This window comes from Poromitra crassiceps (genome assembly GCF_964638095.1).
Source record: "Poromitra crassiceps genome assembly, chromosome: 1".
NCBI classification, from domain to species: domain Eukaryota; kingdom Metazoa; phylum Chordata; class Actinopteri; order Beryciformes; family Melamphaidae; genus Poromitra; species Poromitra crassiceps.
The window spans coordinates 83,056,893-83,076,219 of record NC_139623.1 but is presented as its reverse complement, the minus strand read 5'-3'; the positions used below and the strand labels follow the sequence as shown (position 1 = coordinate 83,076,219).

General features: G+C 40.8%; 1 protein-coding gene across 2 annotated transcripts; it reads left to right on the top strand.

The window, feature by feature from the left end:
- Positions 1 to 2,311: 2,311 nt before the first annotated feature.
- LOC310775231 (calpain small subunit 1-like) lies at positions 2,312 to 18,867 on the top strand. Of its 2 annotated transcripts, none has more exons than XM_083635347.1 (11): positions 2,312 to 2,408; positions 6,272 to 6,328; positions 6,431 to 6,467; positions 6,584 to 6,676; positions 6,934 to 6,991; positions 7,136 to 7,200; positions 7,564 to 7,632; positions 8,164 to 8,242; positions 16,490 to 16,606; positions 17,241 to 17,299; positions 17,415 to 18,867. In XM_083635347.1, the coding sequence occupies exons 2-11, from the start codon at positions 6,282 to 6,284 to the stop codon at positions 17,439 to 17,441; spliced, it is 651 nt and encodes a 216-aa protein (XP_083491473.1). In that variant the 5' UTR covers positions 2,312 to 2,408; positions 6,272 to 6,281; the 3' UTR covers positions 17,442 to 18,867. The 2 variants fall into 2 exon arrangements, with proteins under 2 accessions (XP_083491473.1, XP_083491474.1); XM_083635348.1 differs by having other exon boundaries at positions 7,564 to 7,636; positions 8,168 to 8,242.
- Positions 18,868 to 19,327: the final 460 nt, after the last annotated feature.

Below are 19,327 nucleotides of genomic sequence, written 5' to 3'. Positions count from 1 at the left end.
TATCAACATACTCCGGTGTTTGTCTGGACAGGAGTGGGGAGCAAGTAGAACATCACTACAAAATATGAGCACTCATGAGATCTGTCTTTGATTATGGGTGTGTAGCTTACATGTCAGCAGCAGAGTCAAACCTCAAGAAATTAGATGTAGAAGGAGTCTCTTGCGCTTCAGCCCCTCCGCAGTGGGAGGTTGGTGTTCTCAGAACAGGACGGTACAATAAAGAAAGGAGGATCCTGGAGCACTCAATTCACTGGAAAGTGATTTTGATAAGGTGCAATGACTAACGTTTTGACGTACAGCGTCTTCATCACAGTCAAATTAGAATCATTACAAACTCAGGCGTTGAGAATCTGCAGTGGATCTTTTAAAACATCTCCAGTGGCAGCAATGCAGGTGGAGATGGGAGACATGCCTCTGAGGATTAGGAGGGTGAAGTTAATGCTGGCATACTGGGTTAATCTCCAGGGTCATAGTGACACACATCCTGCCAAGAGCATTTTGAAGGACTGTTGGGAACATAATGAGTCAAATATCACAAGTTTTGGATGGATTGGTAATGGAGAGGCAGAACATATAGGATTGGGTAAATTACAATACAGCCCCACAGTTGCAATATCTTCTATTCCTCCTTGGTTATTCCCCTTGCCGAAGGTAGACCTCAACATTCAGCAGGAATTAAAGGACAAGGCAAAGCTAATTCCAAAATGGTATGTAGTCCAGAGCTATTTTGAACAGCATTATTCAGACTCAGTGTTTGTATTTACAGATGGCTCCAAAGATCCAGAAACAGGGTGTGCAGGGGCAGCAGTTGAGTATATATTCCAGAAGGTGACATTTGTATCAAGAAAAGGGTGTCAGACCATCTTTCAGTATACACAACGGAGCTATTGGCAATTGTATTGGCATTAAGGTGGGTGGAGGAGAGAGAAAGAAACAACACAGTTATTGCATCTGACAGTTTTTCATCACTACAAAGCATACAATGCGGCAGATCAGCATTCAGAACAGATATCATCAATGAAATAAGGTTGGAGATGAAGGGCATAGCTACACGCTACCTTTGGGTTCCTGCTCATGTTGGTGTGGAGGGGAATGAGCACGTGGATATCTTAGCCAAACAATCACTAAGAATCAAACAGGTAGACATAAACATTCCATTAAGTAAAGCTGAAGTCAAGACATTCATTAGAACATAGGCTACGTGCAATCAGTATGGCAGGAGTACTGGGATGGTCAAGAAACTGGTAGACAACTGTATAACATACAAAGGCAGGTTGGGGCTGGGAGGAGGGTGGGTTGGAAACGAAGGGAAGAAAGCATTATCACTTGTTTAAGAATAGGTCACACGGCTCTCAATCATACATTTCATAAAATAGGCAAGCACCCTGATGGGAAATGTATACACTGTAGCCAACCAGAAACTGTTGAACTATACTATTACACTGTAGGAAATACTATGCCTGACAGCGGTGTCTGAGAAGAGAACGCTGACCAGGCTACGCTCCATCATGAACAATGACTCTCACCCACTCCACGGCGTGCTGGTCAAACACAGGAGCACGTTCAGTGAGAGGCTGATCCCACCCAGATGCACCACAGAGAGGCACAGGAAATCATTCCTGCCTGTGGCCATTGGACTCTTTAACGCCTCACTAAGAAGAGCACCTCAGAGTCAGCCGATAGGATAGCTGTGCCTTAGTTACGTCACACGTAATGTGCAATTTGATTTAATTTAATTCCAGTGTGCAATAACTGCAATTTGACACGTAGCCTACTGTACATAGATTGTAACTGTAACTACTTATTGGATGCTATTCTATAATTCTTACATTACTATCCCATTGACCCTATTTTATTTTATTTTATTCTACTTTATTCTATTTTATTTTATTTTATTCTATTGCATTTTATTGTATTGACTGTTTTACGTTTAGGGAGATACTGTGTGATACTGTGTTATGCTATGTTGTGTTATGTGGATATTTCATGCCTGAGTGCGAGCAACTGTAACTTGTCCCAATTCCCGCCCGGGGATCATTAAAGTCTTTCTGATTCTGATTCAGGCATTGAGAATGGAAAAACATCATGATTTTTCATTGCCAGGTTTATTAGGGAAAACAGCAGGTAGTATATATATGCATATTATTAAGTTTCTTAAAGAAATTGGGGTAGATACAAGAATTTAAGAGTAGTTTTGTTTTGTTTTGAATCCCCTGTTCCACAATCCAGTCCAGTTGGTGGCGGTAATGCACCTTTAAGTTGGTTTGCCAACCGCCATAAAACACTAAAGAAGAAGAAGCTGGGCGTATATCTGGCGTGTTGACAGATTGGCATGCCAGCTGACTAGTTTAGTCGAACTCACGCAGTGAATCTCGGCTAATTTTCTGCCAACGAGTTACGAACTTAAGGTTAGTATAACCCGTCCAGTTTATAATTAACACGTTGGCGTTACCTATACATGAACTGTAGAGCTAACTGGATGGCAGAGTTTGATGTCCAGGCTTTGCCGAATTTAACAGATAATTAGCAAACAGGAATAGCTCCACCAGCTAGCTTTAGCTCTTCCTAGCGCTTGAGAGGTTGCACAATTTAGAGAATGGCAGTTATTTTGCGATAAGGGAACGGGCCATCTACCACGGTATCTAGTCAGGTTTCGCATATTAGCTGCTGTTCGTCGGGTCAATAAAAACGAACAATCTCATCTAAACGGTGTTGATTTAACGCTAGCTCTATGGAGTAAACTAACGCTAGGTTACACGATGAGCTGAAGTAGAAAGTTTAACGTTAGCTAGCTAACTTCCTAGCTGGCTTTTTCATACACATCGATGACGAAGTGACATCATCAGTGTTTTGAACTACTAACTTTACTGGCTTTACGGATACGTCTTGTTTTGTTTATCTTGGTGCCTGATTCAGTTTTTTTCCACAGGAAATGTTTTAAGTGGGCCTAGTGGGTGTGTCCTTTAATTAGGGGCGATGCTAGAAGTAAAAAACACTAACAGGAATGGCAAAGAAGCCTGAAAACAGGTGCAAGCACAGCTCTATATGGCTAACGTTAACATCAATCAAACATGACAGGGCTAGTGAGCTAGCTAAATCCAGCTTTATCCAGAAAAATATAATAAACTGATATTTGCCCCCTGGGCCAGTAAGGAGTCCATTAGATAAATGTCTTACATTGTTCTCACAATCTAGAGGTCTTATTTCATATTTCTATAATTTTCTGGACACTTGGAATAAACGCAACATTGACAATGTGATATCAACTTTAAAGAGGGACCTGGAATCTGAGTAGAGGTGGCAGACTGGTCTGTGAGCATCCTTTCTTGTAGCAACACATTTTGCTGCAATAGACTTAAGGAGACTCAGTACAAACTTTTGCATTGAACATCGACCTCCATATCTTCTCAATAAGTTTGATCCTTCAAGATCACCACTATTCTCAAAATGTAAGGATAAAACTGGTACTTACACTGTTTTTGGCAATGTTCCACTATTTCAAAATTTTGGTAAATGATCTCCAAAGAGTTCAATAGCATTTTCAAATGCAGAATTGAAAAGAAACCAGGTGTATTTCTGCTTAACCTTCCAGACCGGTCCATGTCCCTGAACTCTTCTAATGTTACACTTCTTCATAAACTGTTAGTCTTTGCTACAAAATGTATTATTTTCAATTGGATCATAGACAAGCCTCCAACAGTCACTCAGTAGTATCTGGAAATGTTTAAGATCTTGCCGATGGAGAGACTGAGTGCTAGATGTAAGGGTAACGAACAGATTTTCACGAAAATATGGAAACCTTTACTTGATTATCTGCCACAGGATGTAGCCACCTTTTGTAGATAGTTTTAGGCCTGTGTCAGGTCTGTTTGCTATTGATTGCTTACAATATCTCCTCTCACTGATGTATCACTGATGACATCACTCTTTGATGACATGGAGACAGACATCCCTGATGGCATCACAATTGCTCCGGTTTGACTGACGTCATCTGTGATTTATCTACATCACTGTTCGTGACGTCATCAGTGATTTATACAACCATATGATTGTATATGACAGCACCGGTGATTTAAGACCTCTTTTGTGGTATGTGACATTACTATAGTGGGGTCCCACAGTGTGAGCCACGGTGATGGGAAGATGGGAAAGAATAATAATCTTTGTAATTATCATATCGATTTCCACTATATTGTCAGCTGTTGAGATGAATGACAATGCTAAATGACCACCCCCTTTTTCCCTTTCTTTTCTTTTCTTGTTTATTTATTTATTTATTGTTATTACAAAAAAAAAATTGATGTTATGTCTGTCATTATTGTTTCATATAAAATGTATAAAAAAATTGACATAGGGACTTCGTGCTGACATGCATGTATGTATTTATGCATGTATGTATGACATGTATGTACGTACGTACATACATGTAAGTAAGTATGCAATACTTGCATACATACAGTACATGTATGCAAGTATCCTGATGTACCTAAATAAATATATAAAAAAATAAAAATATAATATAAGAATGCAATCATTGCATTCTTAGTACATCATCAGTGCTAGTACATCACTGTTATGCCCAGCATTTCACATCTTCAACTAAAACTTTTTCTGATATTTTTTTGTCTGCTGTCTACTCCTACACCTTGATTCTTATTTTCCATTATAATGGCTTAAATTAAGAACAGTGCTAAACAAGTATAGCCTCCTGAGCTGGGGCTTCGCCTAATGTTAATGCTTGGTTGGCACATACCCATCACTTTTGTGTAGCGTAGGCTAGTTGAGAGATGCTATGCCATTGGGAAACAAGTCAGCATTAGCAGGCTTGCTTGTTATCACTGCATTTCTTTTTGTCAATGGCCCACAATGGATGAAAGATTATAAAATTCACTGTCCGCTTTCTCTATTTTTCAGCCAAATCTGATTTTTAGAGTAGATGAGTACATAGATGGTGATCGATTAGTGTCTGGTAGAATAAACTAATCAGACATTGTCTAAATTGTCAATATATTTTGTAATTGTTGATGTTGCAGTGTTTCCCCTAGAAAAATGTTCAGCCCTGGAGGGATTTCGAAATGTACCCCGACCGCAACGGTGGGGGCCCTCGCTGGCGATGCTAAACTTTTAGCTAACCTGTTCGCATCTATGTTCACAATGCCATCCCAAGTATCATCATACTATTATGGGATGCGATGCGAACTGTTGTATTATGGAATGTGCGTTTCCCAGGCAATGACACACATTGACACGTTTTGGAACAGCGCCGCACGCTGGCACGATACTCCTTAAAGCAAAATGCTTATTGTTTTGAATGATTTGGCATCTTTTATATCTGTCAACACTGTCAACAGTATTGTTGTATTGGAATAATATGCCATAAAGGTTTATTGAAAAAAAAAAAAAAAAAAAAAAAAAAAAATATATATATATATATATATATATATATATAGATCCTTTCCAAAAAATTTGAATATCATGGAAATACCATGGATGACCGTGGGCTTCAGCGGATTGTCAAGCAAAGACTATTCAAAAATTTGGCAGAGATTCAGAGGGAGTGGACTGAGGCTGGAGTCAGTCATAGAAATAACTGCTGATTTTCTTCACACTATTCTAATGGGGTTTTCTGGAGCTGTAGACCACAATTATGAAAAATGAAACAAATAAAGGCTAGAAATATTTCACTTTGTGTGTAATGAATCTATAAACTATGAAAGTTTCACTTTTTGAAAGTAATTATGGAAAAAAAACTTTTCCATGATATTCTAATAATGTTTTGGAAAGGATCTGTATATATATATATATTTTTTTTTCTTTTGCAATTTTTTTTTCTGGCCTGGCGGGCCCGCCAGGCCTGTAGAATTTTAGGGGACACACTGTAACTTAATATCCATTCCAGACCAGGGATTCTGCGCAGCACCAGAAAACATTTACAACATTTAGTGCAGCAGCTGAGAAAAATGGCAGCTTTTTGGAATTGAAGTTTGAAGTCAATATTGTGAATTAATTATTTTTCGAGTTGATCGTTTTCCTACTCATTGTGCAGCCCTAGCTACAAGTCATAGCTCCAGCCATAATTGCTATCAAAAAGTTATCATGCATGATATTTTTAGGAGATAAACTCTTGCATGTATGGATCTCAGAGAATTGAGGTCTTAAGTCAATACACATTTTCAAGACACTGAAATATCTTGAATGCAACCCAGACTCAGGAAGTGTTTTGAGATATATTATGTTCTTTGCTTAATTATGTGCTACTTTGCATTCACAGTTGATGAAAGATGTTTTTGGCCAAAAGGCTTATCGGCGGCCTCATTGATGTTGTAAGGTGAGAATATGCACAAAATACCGATCTAATCCAAAATAGTGCATGGTTTGGTTTGGTTTGTGGTTTAATCTGTAGGCTATGTCTGTGCCCCTTACTCCACAGCAACATCGACCCAGCCCAGTTTGTGCCCTCTGACCCTGTGAGTGACAGCTCTCCAATTTTATAACCATTATAAGATCATCTCTCTATCACTTTACTGCTAGCACTGGATTATCACAATGTCTCTTAATGGTTGCTTATGCCTCTGTCCTGCAGCCTCCACCACGCAGGCCACTTGCATATGCAGAGCAGAATGAGAGCGAGGAGGAGAGACAGTTCCGCAAAGTCTTCCAGCAGCTTGCCGGAGATGTAAGTACAGTACTATATTGTCATATCTTATTACATTCATTTTGTTTATTTTTTAGCATCAGCCAGATTATAAATCTGTTCCATTTAATTTCATTACTCCAGGAAGATGTAGGTCCAGAGTTTTTTTGTTTTTGCTTTTTTTGTTTACCATGGAAGTAATTTTAATTCATTTTCGATTTTGTGGAACCAGAAATATGTAGGCTATGTACATGTTTTTTACTTAATGATTTTTATACTATTTCACCTTTGTTATATAGGACATGGAAGTGAGTCCCACTGAGCTGATGAACATCCTGAACAGAATCATTTCCAGACGTAAGACATGTCAAATTTAGACTTTGCCTTGTTTTGATGTCTTTACGTATTTCTAGTCATTCTTTGTGGTTTTCTACCCGATTCTTGCCCCTTTGTTTTTGAAGAGAAACGTTACCATGAATGGCTGTTGTGATGACATTTTAGATGCAGACCTGAAGACAGATGGGTTCAGCATTGAGTCTTGCCGGAGCATGGTGGCAGTCATGGATGTATCCTTTCTATGATTAGTAGGCTTGACAATCCACATGACAATAAGCAATGAAGCTGACAGTGACAACAGCAACTGTTTGTATTATCTTACTGACAAAACGACCCCAAAAGACTTGGGGTCATGCAGCATGATTTTTAGGCTAATCATAGCCTCAGCCATCGTGACTGAATTTCAAGATTAGACCAAGCCCGCTCTGGTTTTCTATTTTGTGTAGTTGACATTTCTTCACATTACATTCTGTACATCACGGTATGGATAAAGAAGGCACAGAAAGAGTACGCCTTGGGCAAATATAGTAAATAAGTGTTTGTTTAAGCAAGAGCCAGAGAAGGAGAGCCTTTTTTCCTTAACACGGTTTCAGAGTGATAGCACTGGGAAACTCGGATTCCATGAATTCAAACACCTCTGGAACAATATCAAGAAATGGCAGGCAAGTGCAGTTGTCAATTTTCATTTCTACAGTACTGCTGCAGAACAGGTGGCAGTACTGCTGCAGAACAGGTGGCAGTACTGCTGCAGAACAGGTGGCAGTACTGCTGCAGAACAGGTGGCGATGCAACTGTATCAGGATTTCAGACAAGTGACCGTTCCTTTATTGCGCAGTGAAATTCCTGCCAATGTTAATTATCTCCAGTAACAGTGAACCTACAGAAACTTGTTTTGGAACAAAGCAGGGCTATTATAGCTCTCTATTGTGGTTAGCTATGGATTTAATAGGAATGTACTGTGTGCCGAACGCTTCTGGACTTCATTTTACTGCCTTTCTTTAAATAGGCATGAATATATGCACTGCTGCTTACTACATTTACTACTACTACATTTCTAACTATATTGAAAAATGCTAAATTGTCAAAACCATAATTGGCAACTAGTTAATTGATTATGCTCCTTGAGCTGTAGCTTCAGAGTCGGTTTAGCAGGAATCTGTTTCACTTGGGTTAATTGCCTTTTTATGTTTTAGGGAGTGTACAAGAGCTATGATGCAGATGGCTCTGGTGTCATTGGTGCAGATGAGCTACCCAATGCTTTCAGGGCTGCCGGTAAGTTTGTTTTGACTTTCCACACTGACCGATTTTGGAAACTTGCATCTAGTTACTTTAATGTAATAGATTCATGAAACCATCATGATTTCCCATAGTTAATGGATAAATGTTTCTGAATAGGCCATAAAAAAAAAGTCAATAATATGGCTTAAAACATGTTCTATAATTGCAGCTGTGTGAAGTTAAATTGCCTAATTTGGGTAACATAATTTTCTATAGTATGGCAACTCAAAATTAATCACCAAAGGCAGTTTGCAAGTGGAAGAACACAATTATTTATTAATATAAGATTAGAAAAGAGGAGAGGTAGCAAATGATTCAACACCGGGTCTATCAAGACCAGGGGATCTTCTCTTCTAACTGGATTCTCTGCACTGAGGAAACCAATAGGACAGTAAGGCCATATGTCACCATTCTTTGAGAGTGCAAGTTTAAATTTCACGTGGTCGTATTTGTGTGAGTATTGTGATGAACATTAGGCTGTTTTGGTACCCCTCCGGCACAGGTACTGCATTGTAATTGGAAAAAGTAGTAATTTTTCTTCTTCACTGGCTCAGTCCGTCTCTCCCTGCCTGCAACTGGCCCGATCCAAATTCAATTTAATTCTGTGTGAGAGGGGTGGTATAACCCTTTCATAATCTGGGCAACGGATAAAGTTTTGGCACGTAAAGACTCATACAGGTCACTTTCCTTATCTCGCCTCTTTCTGCACATGCACGCCCATTTAACGTCAGTAACGTCAATTATGTTACCCTTTTTTCACTGGAGGATTCAAATGGATGTGCTTGTTATTAACCCCAAGGCATTCTTATATCAAGCCCTGACTCCGCCTCTCCGGGGCTAGTTTCGGTTTCAGGGATGTAAACTAGTCACCTTTAGGTGAGAGTGACCTTTTTGATCCCAAAATAGGGCACTTAAGTGAATGATTTTGTGTCTGCCCAGGTATCTGTCAGCTTTTTCACTCTCCATTAGTTTGCATCCCTGTGGTTTACAGCGGTGAAAATTACAAAAATTATATAATAGAAGATTACCTATTTTGTCAGCCATTACTCGTGGCACAGAAAGTTAATGTTCAGATTAAAATATTTTGCAAATATCCAGTCTCGAGTCACTGTCAATCATTACTTCAATGCAAAACAAGGGTATGCAAAATAAGACAACTATTCATTCATCAGCATGCGAGTTCATTGATTAATACCATGAAGAAAAGAAAAAGAAAAAAGGGTGCGACCAAATCATGTGCTGCTGCGACCAACTGAGAAAGTTGGCAGCCCCAGTGCCATGAAACTGTCATAATGTCAACTGAATAATGGAACAGGAATAACTTGATTACCGAGGCAGGTTAGTTTTCCCACAGCACAATGTGTTCATCAAGAGCCAAAATCAGCTCAGTCAGAGAGATGCCACCAAAATGTTAAAATTCACATCGAATGAAGTAGGGAAAAATAAAACAGGATCCAATGGGTTTTAGCAAGGAGGCCTTGATGTTAATCTGGTCATATCTCACGGGTCCAAGTGGTGTCAGTAGGGGCATGGCCGTAGCCAGGGTTTGAGAAATGCCATGGCAATTTTAGTGTGGCGTAGGGGGTTAGAAAATGTTGCCCATTTTAAAGTAAAATGCTTCAATCTGGTGCACTTTGAGGGCAAAATTAAGATGCTAGATCTATAAAGAACTACAGACATCATATTAGATTAATATCCTCTTTACTGTGCTGTTGCTTTACAATGATACAAAAAATAAATGTCTCCCCACATAATATATATTCTGCATACTCTTCCTTCTATATAGCACACAGAGAGGAAGCAAATTGTTGCATTTCTGATCAACTATGTCATATACAGTATCATGTTATTTATGCGGGCTTTAAAACATCAATGACCGATGAATAGATCTGGGGGCCGGGGCTATTTTTCTTTAATTATTTTTATTTTTATTTATTTTTAACTCATTGAGTGCCAGCCACTTTTGGAGAACGGACGCTCCCAGTGCCAGAGTTTCATAGCGTTTTCAGTGATTTCTCGAGGCCCACAGAATATTGTGTGATATTACTATGTAAACACCGAACACGCAAAAAGAACAAGGAGACTCTATTGTATCATCAGCAAAAAAAAGTTTATTGATACCATTTTCCGTTCTTTAGTTATCAGCCGGAGAAGATAGGTCAAAAACAGCAAAAACAGGCATTTCCATCTAGAAGCTGAGATATTCAGCCTTTTGTGAAATGAAGCATTTCAAGCACATTCACTGACTCTAGCTAATATTTTCTGATGTAGTGACGTGGTGTAGTTGTGTGCTGCCCTGCGTGCCCCACCCCCCTCTCCCCCCCTCAGCTGCAAACTCCTCCCCACACTAGTAACACACAGCCTCACGCACCCAGCGTCTATTTTCGGAGTGCTTTTTGTGCGCCGCCTCCCAGGCAGCGCGACACGGAAAAGCCACACCGGACTGCAGGGAAAGGTTTGGCTTTTCAGTGTCGGCTGCTGCTTTTCTAGCGGCTAATCGTGTGGAGAAACTATGCTGACAGACAGACAGATGCAGAGGGGCTCAGTTGTGGGAGCGGATTGACTGCTGTTCCCAGGCACCGTCAGCTGCAGCCAGAGCAATCTACATGGCTCTGGGCTGCAGCATGAGCGGTTTCTCTTTGATCACGGGGCTTTTTCAGGCTGTTTTCCGGACCTTCCTCTAATCTGGAGAGCACTGTCGCCACCTGATGAGTCCGTAAAATAGGTTATACAGCTTCAATAGCTACAATATTTGTACAGGACATACATAAGGCTTTGATCCACGTCCCACCGTCAAAAAAGGCAATTGACGACAATCGTCGTCTTTGGCACTCTACGTTAGTATTCGAATTGACGACAACTGTCGTCATTGGCACTCAATGAGTTAATACCCGAGGTCATGACCTTGGTGTCCTCAATGGTAGCTATGCACATGAGTAGGGGGCACACTATCATTCAGAGCCCAAGGACCTTACCTGTGGTGTTCCCCAGGGAAGCAAAATCAGTTCTTGTACATAACCACTTGTACATAAACGACATGGAGTCTGCTTGTACATGTCCTTTATTTCTGTACGCCGACGATTCTGCTCTGCTGGTAACTGGAGACTGCTTAGATACAGTTAAAACATCTCTGGGTAAAGAATTAGGTTAGGTTAAGTTTATTTCATATGGACATCACAGAGCATTGGAGATGTAACATACATGTATGCACAACAACCAGATACACAGTGTTAAGTGTTTATAGCGCAATGCTAATTTTCAACACCTGTCCACAGGCGCCTTTCACATTAAAATCCACCCCAAAGGACATACCCAAAAAGAAACATAATCAAATATAAAACCACATGAGTAAAGCTATACATTAGGGGTGGGGGGAAAAAATCGATTCACCTAAGTATCGCGATTTTTAATGTCACGATCTTTTTAATCAATCTTTTATTCCAGAATCGATAATGGCAAAAAAAAAATTTTTTTTTTTTTTTTTGGGTGCTTTCAGTCAGGCCACTCACTGAACAGCAGGCCAGGCGCCGCCTACTGGTTTACTAGTGGTTTTATTACTTTATTAGTTAGTCTGAAGTAATAATTACACTTCAGGGTTAAAGTGGGTGCATCTCATTGTAAAATTGGACTTCAAACGGCCCAAATCTGGCTTCAAACGGCCCAAATTGGGCTTCAAACGGCCCAAATTTCACGCGCGTCGGCCCATATCGGCCTGGCCTGCTTGGTATCTAATGCCCGGCCTGAATTATGATCCCAGTCCGCCCCTGTTTTTAACTATATCGCCCAGCCCTACTCATGATATATAATATACAGTCTCTAGTGTATGATTCAACTTTTCCCATGTTCTAATCTAGTGTAAAAAAGCAAACTGAAAAAAGAAAAGAAAAAAATATACAAAAATCGCAATAAATCGTAATATCGAATCGCAATAATCGTAGAATCGCAATACTTAAGAATCGCAATATAATTCGAATCGGCACCCAAGAATCGTGATAGTATCGAATCGGGAGATAAGTGAGTCGCCACAGCCCTACTATACATACAAATGTATTGACAAGGAAGTCACTAGATGCTTGGAGACTTTTTAAGGGCAAAGTCACGCCTTCTCATTAATTGTCAGATATCTTGACCAAACCATGGAAGAGAGCTTCTTTTAGGGCTGCTCCTCCATCTTTTAGTCTATCTGTCAATTAATGCATTCATAGTTGTCACAACATTTTCACAGCAGGTATTCAAGGATGTACACACAAAATGATCACAGCAGGTATTCAAGGATGTATGCACAATACAGACATAATACACAAGAGTACCACCAGAGGTCTACAAGGGTATTACGTGTGAGAACACAGTTGTCTCTCCTTTAACCATGACTTAATACCCCTGTTAAAAACATTAAAATTGTGTTGTGTTTTCAGCTCAGTAGGTAGACTGTTCCATAGTTTTGCTCCTTATCCAAACGAGGTTTTACACATCAGGCCACGATAGTCTCCGTTTGTAGAAGCCTGTGTGTTAATTCTACTGGTCTGCTGGTCTCTTACAACGTAACCATTAAAAGAGGAAGGAACGTGGACATGCAGACATTTAAAAATAAGCTTTAGATTTGAATAGCTTATGAAACTTTCAAAGCTGAGCATTTTGTGTTTCCCCAAGATGTGACAATGGTGCCACCTCATTGGTTTTTTGTCCCTGATTTTTATTGTCTGATTATATAGAGATATGATGGGTTTTATAGTTGTTTGTGAGGCTTGTGACCAGGTGGTAACGTTATAACACGCTTCCACTCAGCTAGCGCCTAGTGTTAGCACACTCGTCAACACCGGCTCTCGTCAACAACATAAGTCCCCACACTTCCTGTTCTATGGTAACTCTGAGGGGACATCCACAGAGCCTCGCATACACACTGAACAGTCTGTTACAGTGATATCATTGCGCCCTCTGGAGGATCATTGAAAAATGATTTGAAAACACCGTTCTACTGACAGAATGCACGTTGCTTTTTGTTTTGATCGAGTAAATTTTCACATGCTCGAGTAAATCCTTAACGAGCGAGTAATTGAGCTTCGATTAATTGTGTGCATCCCTACTGAAATCATTTCTCCAAGGCTGCGCGTCTACATCTGGGAGACGGTTGCCAAGTTTGGTTGATGATGGACAGTATTACCCATGTTTTTCAAAGCACTGTAATCATGGTATCACGGTACCACGGTTTTAATGATAATGAAAATTTGAAATGGTACAGTTATAAGGAATTTGATCACGGTTATCATTAAAACCGGTTATTGTTACATCCCTAGTATAAAGCTACAAGAAAGGAAGTCTGTTATTTATCTCGGATGTGAATTAGATCAATGTATGAGCCATGAGTCCATGGGCGTCTCTGTTATCGGTAAGGTCCATGCAAAAACAAAGTATCTAGCATGGATATCTAAGTTCCTTGATAAGCAAACTATATACGTTAGGTTACAGTCCTCTCCTCTGTCACAGTCAGTCAGACTAATGTTAGGTTACAGTGACAGTACTCTACTCTCTCACAGTCAGACTAACGTTAGGTTACAGTCCTCTCCTCTCTCACAGTCAGTCAGACAGACTAACGTTAGGTTACAGTCCTCTCCTCTGTCACAGTCAGCCAGACTAACGTTAGGTCTCTCTCCATTCAAAAACAACACAGTTTGCCTTGATCACTGCAAAACATGACATGCCATGTGTAGCCTCCACACAATGGGGCTACACACGGTAAATCATGGTAAATACGCAGCACAATACCCGCCGTGGTAAACAGAAGAAGACTGGGATATTAACTTTAAGGCGACTCACTTCTAGACTTGAATGAAATTGTATTCACTTACTATCTGCTCCGTGGATTACCATTTTACAATTTCGGAGCCGAAATTGTAACATAGCAACGTTGGTCCACAAACGTTGCTATTTTACAATTGTTTTGGAGATCGGGTTGGGATTATAACGTTAGTTTGCCGAGTCGCACCTGGTAATCCAGAAATGGCGTTACCTTTGTCTACTTGTAGATCATCAAGAAACTTTAAATTAATAACGTTAGATGTGTTTAACAGAGCTGTATATCGGGTCTAGCAGCTGATCAGCAGCTCAGACAGCCTCAAACACGAGGTGATTGACAGCTCTATAATTCGCAAAATATCAGTGGATGGAAACGCGCATTGTTTCGCATTTTATTTTGCCGACTTTCTGAAAATTCGATTAAAAGTTGCAATACATTTGGATGGAAACCCAGTCACGCAATCTAGTTGCTGCAACTTGAGATGGTATTGGATATGCATCATGTGTGCTGCTGATGCTCAAAACACTGTCGATCCAACCACTCGTTCAGGCGTTTCTGTGTATTGTGACAGCCACGCACTGCACAATGTGTTCCAGAATAACCCATTGTTAATAACGTCTGCTAACGTTGCGGCCGGGACACACATCTTGCGTCTACCTACCTAGTGCGTGTGCGTGGCGTGATGGCTGTGGCTGGCACGCCCGCGGCATCCACACAGGCAGCGTGGCTGCTGCGTGCAGCTGCTGCGCTGCTGTCTGTCTGCCAACTCTCTTCCTATAGAGTTTACCTTTTATTAAATTTGCTATAAACAATACAATGATGATTTTAACTGAAGATCGCTTGGGCTCACTTCAGAATCGAGGCAGTATGATTTGTGTGTGTGTGTGTCTGTGTGTGTGTGGTGGGGGGGGGGAGGAACGAAGCCACGTTGTAGCCTATGTGGTTTTCAGAGGGCAGGAGAACTGCAGCTGTGAGCTCAGCTCATCCTCCCGTCTCAAATCAAAATGAGCCTTGATTGGCTGTGGCTGCCCCTGTAAAATATCATTTTAATGTCTTTTTGTGTCTATTAACGCCACGCAGACGCAAGATGTGTGTCCCGGCCGTTAGTGTAGCTGATGTCACGGTGCAGCCACACTTGCGCGTCATTTGACACGTGCTGACGCTGCTGCCCATTCAACTTGTATTGAACATGCTGCTCGACGCCTCGCGAAGCATGCTGGGAGACCAGACGATGCGTAGCAGGCTTGTGAAGCGACAGTGGGCAACAGAGGGGGCGGGGTGGAGTTTGACAAAGTACAAAGCTAGCCAATTGAGCTCATCCTAGGACCTACCCTACCCTTCCTGTCCTCTTCCACTTCCTCTCTACCACCAATTTTCAAAGAAGCAGAAAGTAAATCTAGCAGCAGCTAGCTTGGGAGCTAGCTGCTGCTTCCGGGTTTCCACGCCCACCAACCGAGCGTCCATACTGCCAAGCGTCAGCACGCATCAAATGACGCGCAAGTGTGGCTGCACCGTTAGCGATCATTGTAAAAAAGTTTGGATATTTCGGCTGCTGCCTTCTGATGTGCTCGCTGCTGTGGACGCAATGTGGACTTAACCGGAAGCCGGGGACATGAAAGGCTGCTATGGCGCCGCCCTAGGGCAGCGCTGGGAAACGTGTCTATAGCTTGGAGTCCGGGTTGATATTAAGATTGTGTTTGTATTATTATTATTATTATTTTTATATTGCTATGGATAATTTTTTGGGTGAGTGATCGACTCGTTGATTGATCTGTGCTGTATATATGATGTTATTTTGTTGCTGTATGTCTTGTTTCCATAAGACCAGGGACCATGATATAAATAAATGCTTGCACTTTCTCATGTTTTTATCCCTTGGATGCTGTCTTTTATTATCCACAATAAAATCAATCAATCAGTGAGTCAGACAGACAGACAGACATACATATGGCTCTGCATCACTTCATACTGAGCGATGCTCATTCACCGGCTGTTAGGTACAGTATAGCTTTGCATCTGCAGTGATTCATCTATGCAACAACAAAAGTTGACACTGACTATTTTAATTACAAGTAGATTGAGCTAGCGAAGCAATTCTGCCCAACATGTAACTTATTATGTTTGGGGTTTTGCTCAGCTTCTACTTGCTTTAGTTATTTCCTGGTTAATGGCCAGTGAATGCTAGTCAAACAGCTAAACTGCTCAATCAATATTCTAAACACCTATGGGAAGCCAGTCGAACATAAGTCATGTGATTCCAAACTGACTATAGCAAAGACGTCACTTGGCTCAACCTCAATCTTTGAGCTGCCATGTGAGGGATTTGAATATCTTACCCTGGAATTTGAATCTATTTGTGTCCAGCAGATCAGTACCATGCAGCCTTTGTAGGAGTAGTGTTCAATAGGAAAATTACAGTGGTTTAATTTGTTCATCTCTCTTGTCAGGCTTCCCCCTCAATGACCAGCTGTTCCAGATGATTATACGCAGATACAGTGATGAAGATGGGAACATGGATTTTGACAACTATATTGGTTGCCTTGTGAGGCTGGATGCCATGTGCCGTAAGTTTTAAAGAAAGCTCAAGCATAAAATAAATTGATTTGACTGCGAGTCGAGCAGTGTTGTTAGAAACTATTCGAAAGGGGTGTCCGGGTGGTGTAGCAGTAGATTCCCTGCCTACCAACACGAGGGTCGCAGGTTCACGCCCACGTGTTACCTCCGGCTTGGTCGGCCATCCATACAGGCACGATTGGCTGTGTCTGCGGGTGGGAAGCCGGATTGAGGGTATGTGTCCTGGTCATGTGTCCTGGTCGCTGCACTAGCACCTCCTCTGGTTGGTTGGGGAGCCTGTTCGGGGCGGAAGGGAACTGGTCGGAATAGCATGATCCTCCCACGTGCTACGTCCTGCTCAGTGAAGCTCCCTGCTGTCAGGTGAAAAGAACTGTGCATGTGTCGGAGGAAGCTTGGTGCTAGTCTATGGCTCTCCCCAGATCAGCAGAGCAGAGGGGGAGCAGGGCCAAGTACAATTGGGGAGAAAATGGGGGTGGGGGGGAATCAGGAAAAAAAAAATATATATATATATATATATATATATATATATACTCAAAGGTAGTCAGAGGAATGATTGTTTTAAATTCTGCAGGGCTGCCTGCAACCTAATTCAGTGTAGTAAGCCTAACCTCTGTTCTGATTCAGGTGCCTTCAAAACCTTGGATAAGGATAACAACGGGACTATCAAGGTCAATGTTCAAGAGGTTAGTTTTTGCTTGTAACTCACTATGTAAAAGCATTGATTCTTCATATGATAGGAACAGTTTGCTCATATTGTGAAGGTGAATGCAAATTTTCTCTATTCTGGTGTCTTTGCAGTGGCTCCAGTTGACCATGTACTCTTGAGCACAGAAGATGCCTCTTCTGCTTGTTACAGAACCACTTTGTCTCTCTACACACTATATTTTTCACCATATCCAGAACTTCCCATGTTAATCAGCTCAGTGGTTCTCAAACCTTTTCACGTCAAGGACCCCTAAAGTGACACAAATTAGACCACAGACCCCCATGACCAAAATAGTCATACATTCTCTCATTGTGTTACTTATGGATGGAATTATAGTGAAAATAAATGATTCCCCCTTTTGCTGGGAACCCCCTTAAGGACCCCCTGGTGGTCCCCGGACCCCACTTTGAGAACCACTTGAGTCAGCCAATCCCTTGTGTGTGCAGATTTTTATTTGAATGAGAATGCCACATAAAAATTTTCGAAGCACAACTGATGCTAGGACCCCGTAAACATGCACTCATAATGGTAACCTTAACAGTCAACTTTTGTGTATATATCTAACAGTCCCATTGAATGCTCTGGAACAGCAGGTGCATAATGCTGGTAGCCTGTTGGATTGCTGTCATTTGGTGCATCACATATCCAGCTGTGTGTCTTCCCCTTGATTCAAAATGCACAAGTAGATGGACGCTAACATTAAGACGCTTTGTAAGAACCTTTGTACTGTGGTATGTATGAAAAAATCTAATGTGATAGCAAGAAGCCTCTTTTCTCTTGCACTTGGTCCCGCTGAATGAAGATGCTTACTCTCTGAAACAGAGGACAGCTGTCCAGTTTGGTGAAAGGGAAAGTTTGGCAATTTTAGAGCTATGAATTGTGTTTCACTCACATTATACCCTATTGCAAGTGAATGCAATTATTGTGAAGCAACTTGTGCTTTAACTTAATTATTTGGACACTCCCATTATTTCGCTAGTTGTAAGGGACTAACGGACAGTTTTGCACTGTTTTACGCACAGCTGTCGGATATCACATTTTCTGGGGCTACTAGCAGATCTATACATGAGTGAAGCATAATGTGTATGTACAATATGTCTAAAAATCCCAAACTTTCTTATAAGTGACCTACTATGTGTACTGGTATTTTGTTAATGGAAATGTTCAGTATATCCACGTTATCTCTTTGCAATACTAATGTACTTTAGCACACCCAATGGGGAATGCGTTGGTGGGTGGGCAAGTTGATATTGTGCCATACTGTATGTGCCATGGCACTTGGCCATAGCATTCTGTTTGTTTTTGTCAGCTTACTGATAATTTCCATGTTGCATTCTGTACCCATTCAAAATGCCAGCATAATATTAGAATGATAACAAATATGTTTATGCCACAACTGCATGCAGCCAATAGTAGAGATGGCATTAATAATTTGACATGTAGTTAGTTTGCCATATAGTCACTGAATTGTTACTGAATTGCCTGGTAGGACAAATACCTGTGCCATATTTGGAATAAAAGCAACAGAATTGTCATGCCATGTGCTGTCTGCTGTCAGTCATGCTTTACTAAGATCAATGACGAATGAACTCTCAAATGGGAGTATCTGGGTTCAGCTCATTGGAATTCTGAAAACAAATTCTGAATTTCTGAAACTTAATTGATTGATGATTAATTTATTGTTATACTTTGTTTTTTTTTAAACTGTCGTGCCCATAAGGTACACTGAATTTAATTGAAATGTAAAATGTTAAAGTAGCCTAGTAGAGCTTATTCTAATAGAACAGTTTGAGCAGGTTGGTATGCAATTTGCTGAGGGCACAGAGGCATTTTAGAATAGACAGAACAAAAAGAACTAAAAATAAACCTGCATAGCATCACACACAAAAAACAAATCTGTTGTGTTAAAACATGATTGTGTATTGTATTTTTTAAGGCAGGTGGCAAAATGATCACTTGTCCTGATTCAGTCGTCCTGACTTGCAGTCCATGAGCAGCCTCTAGT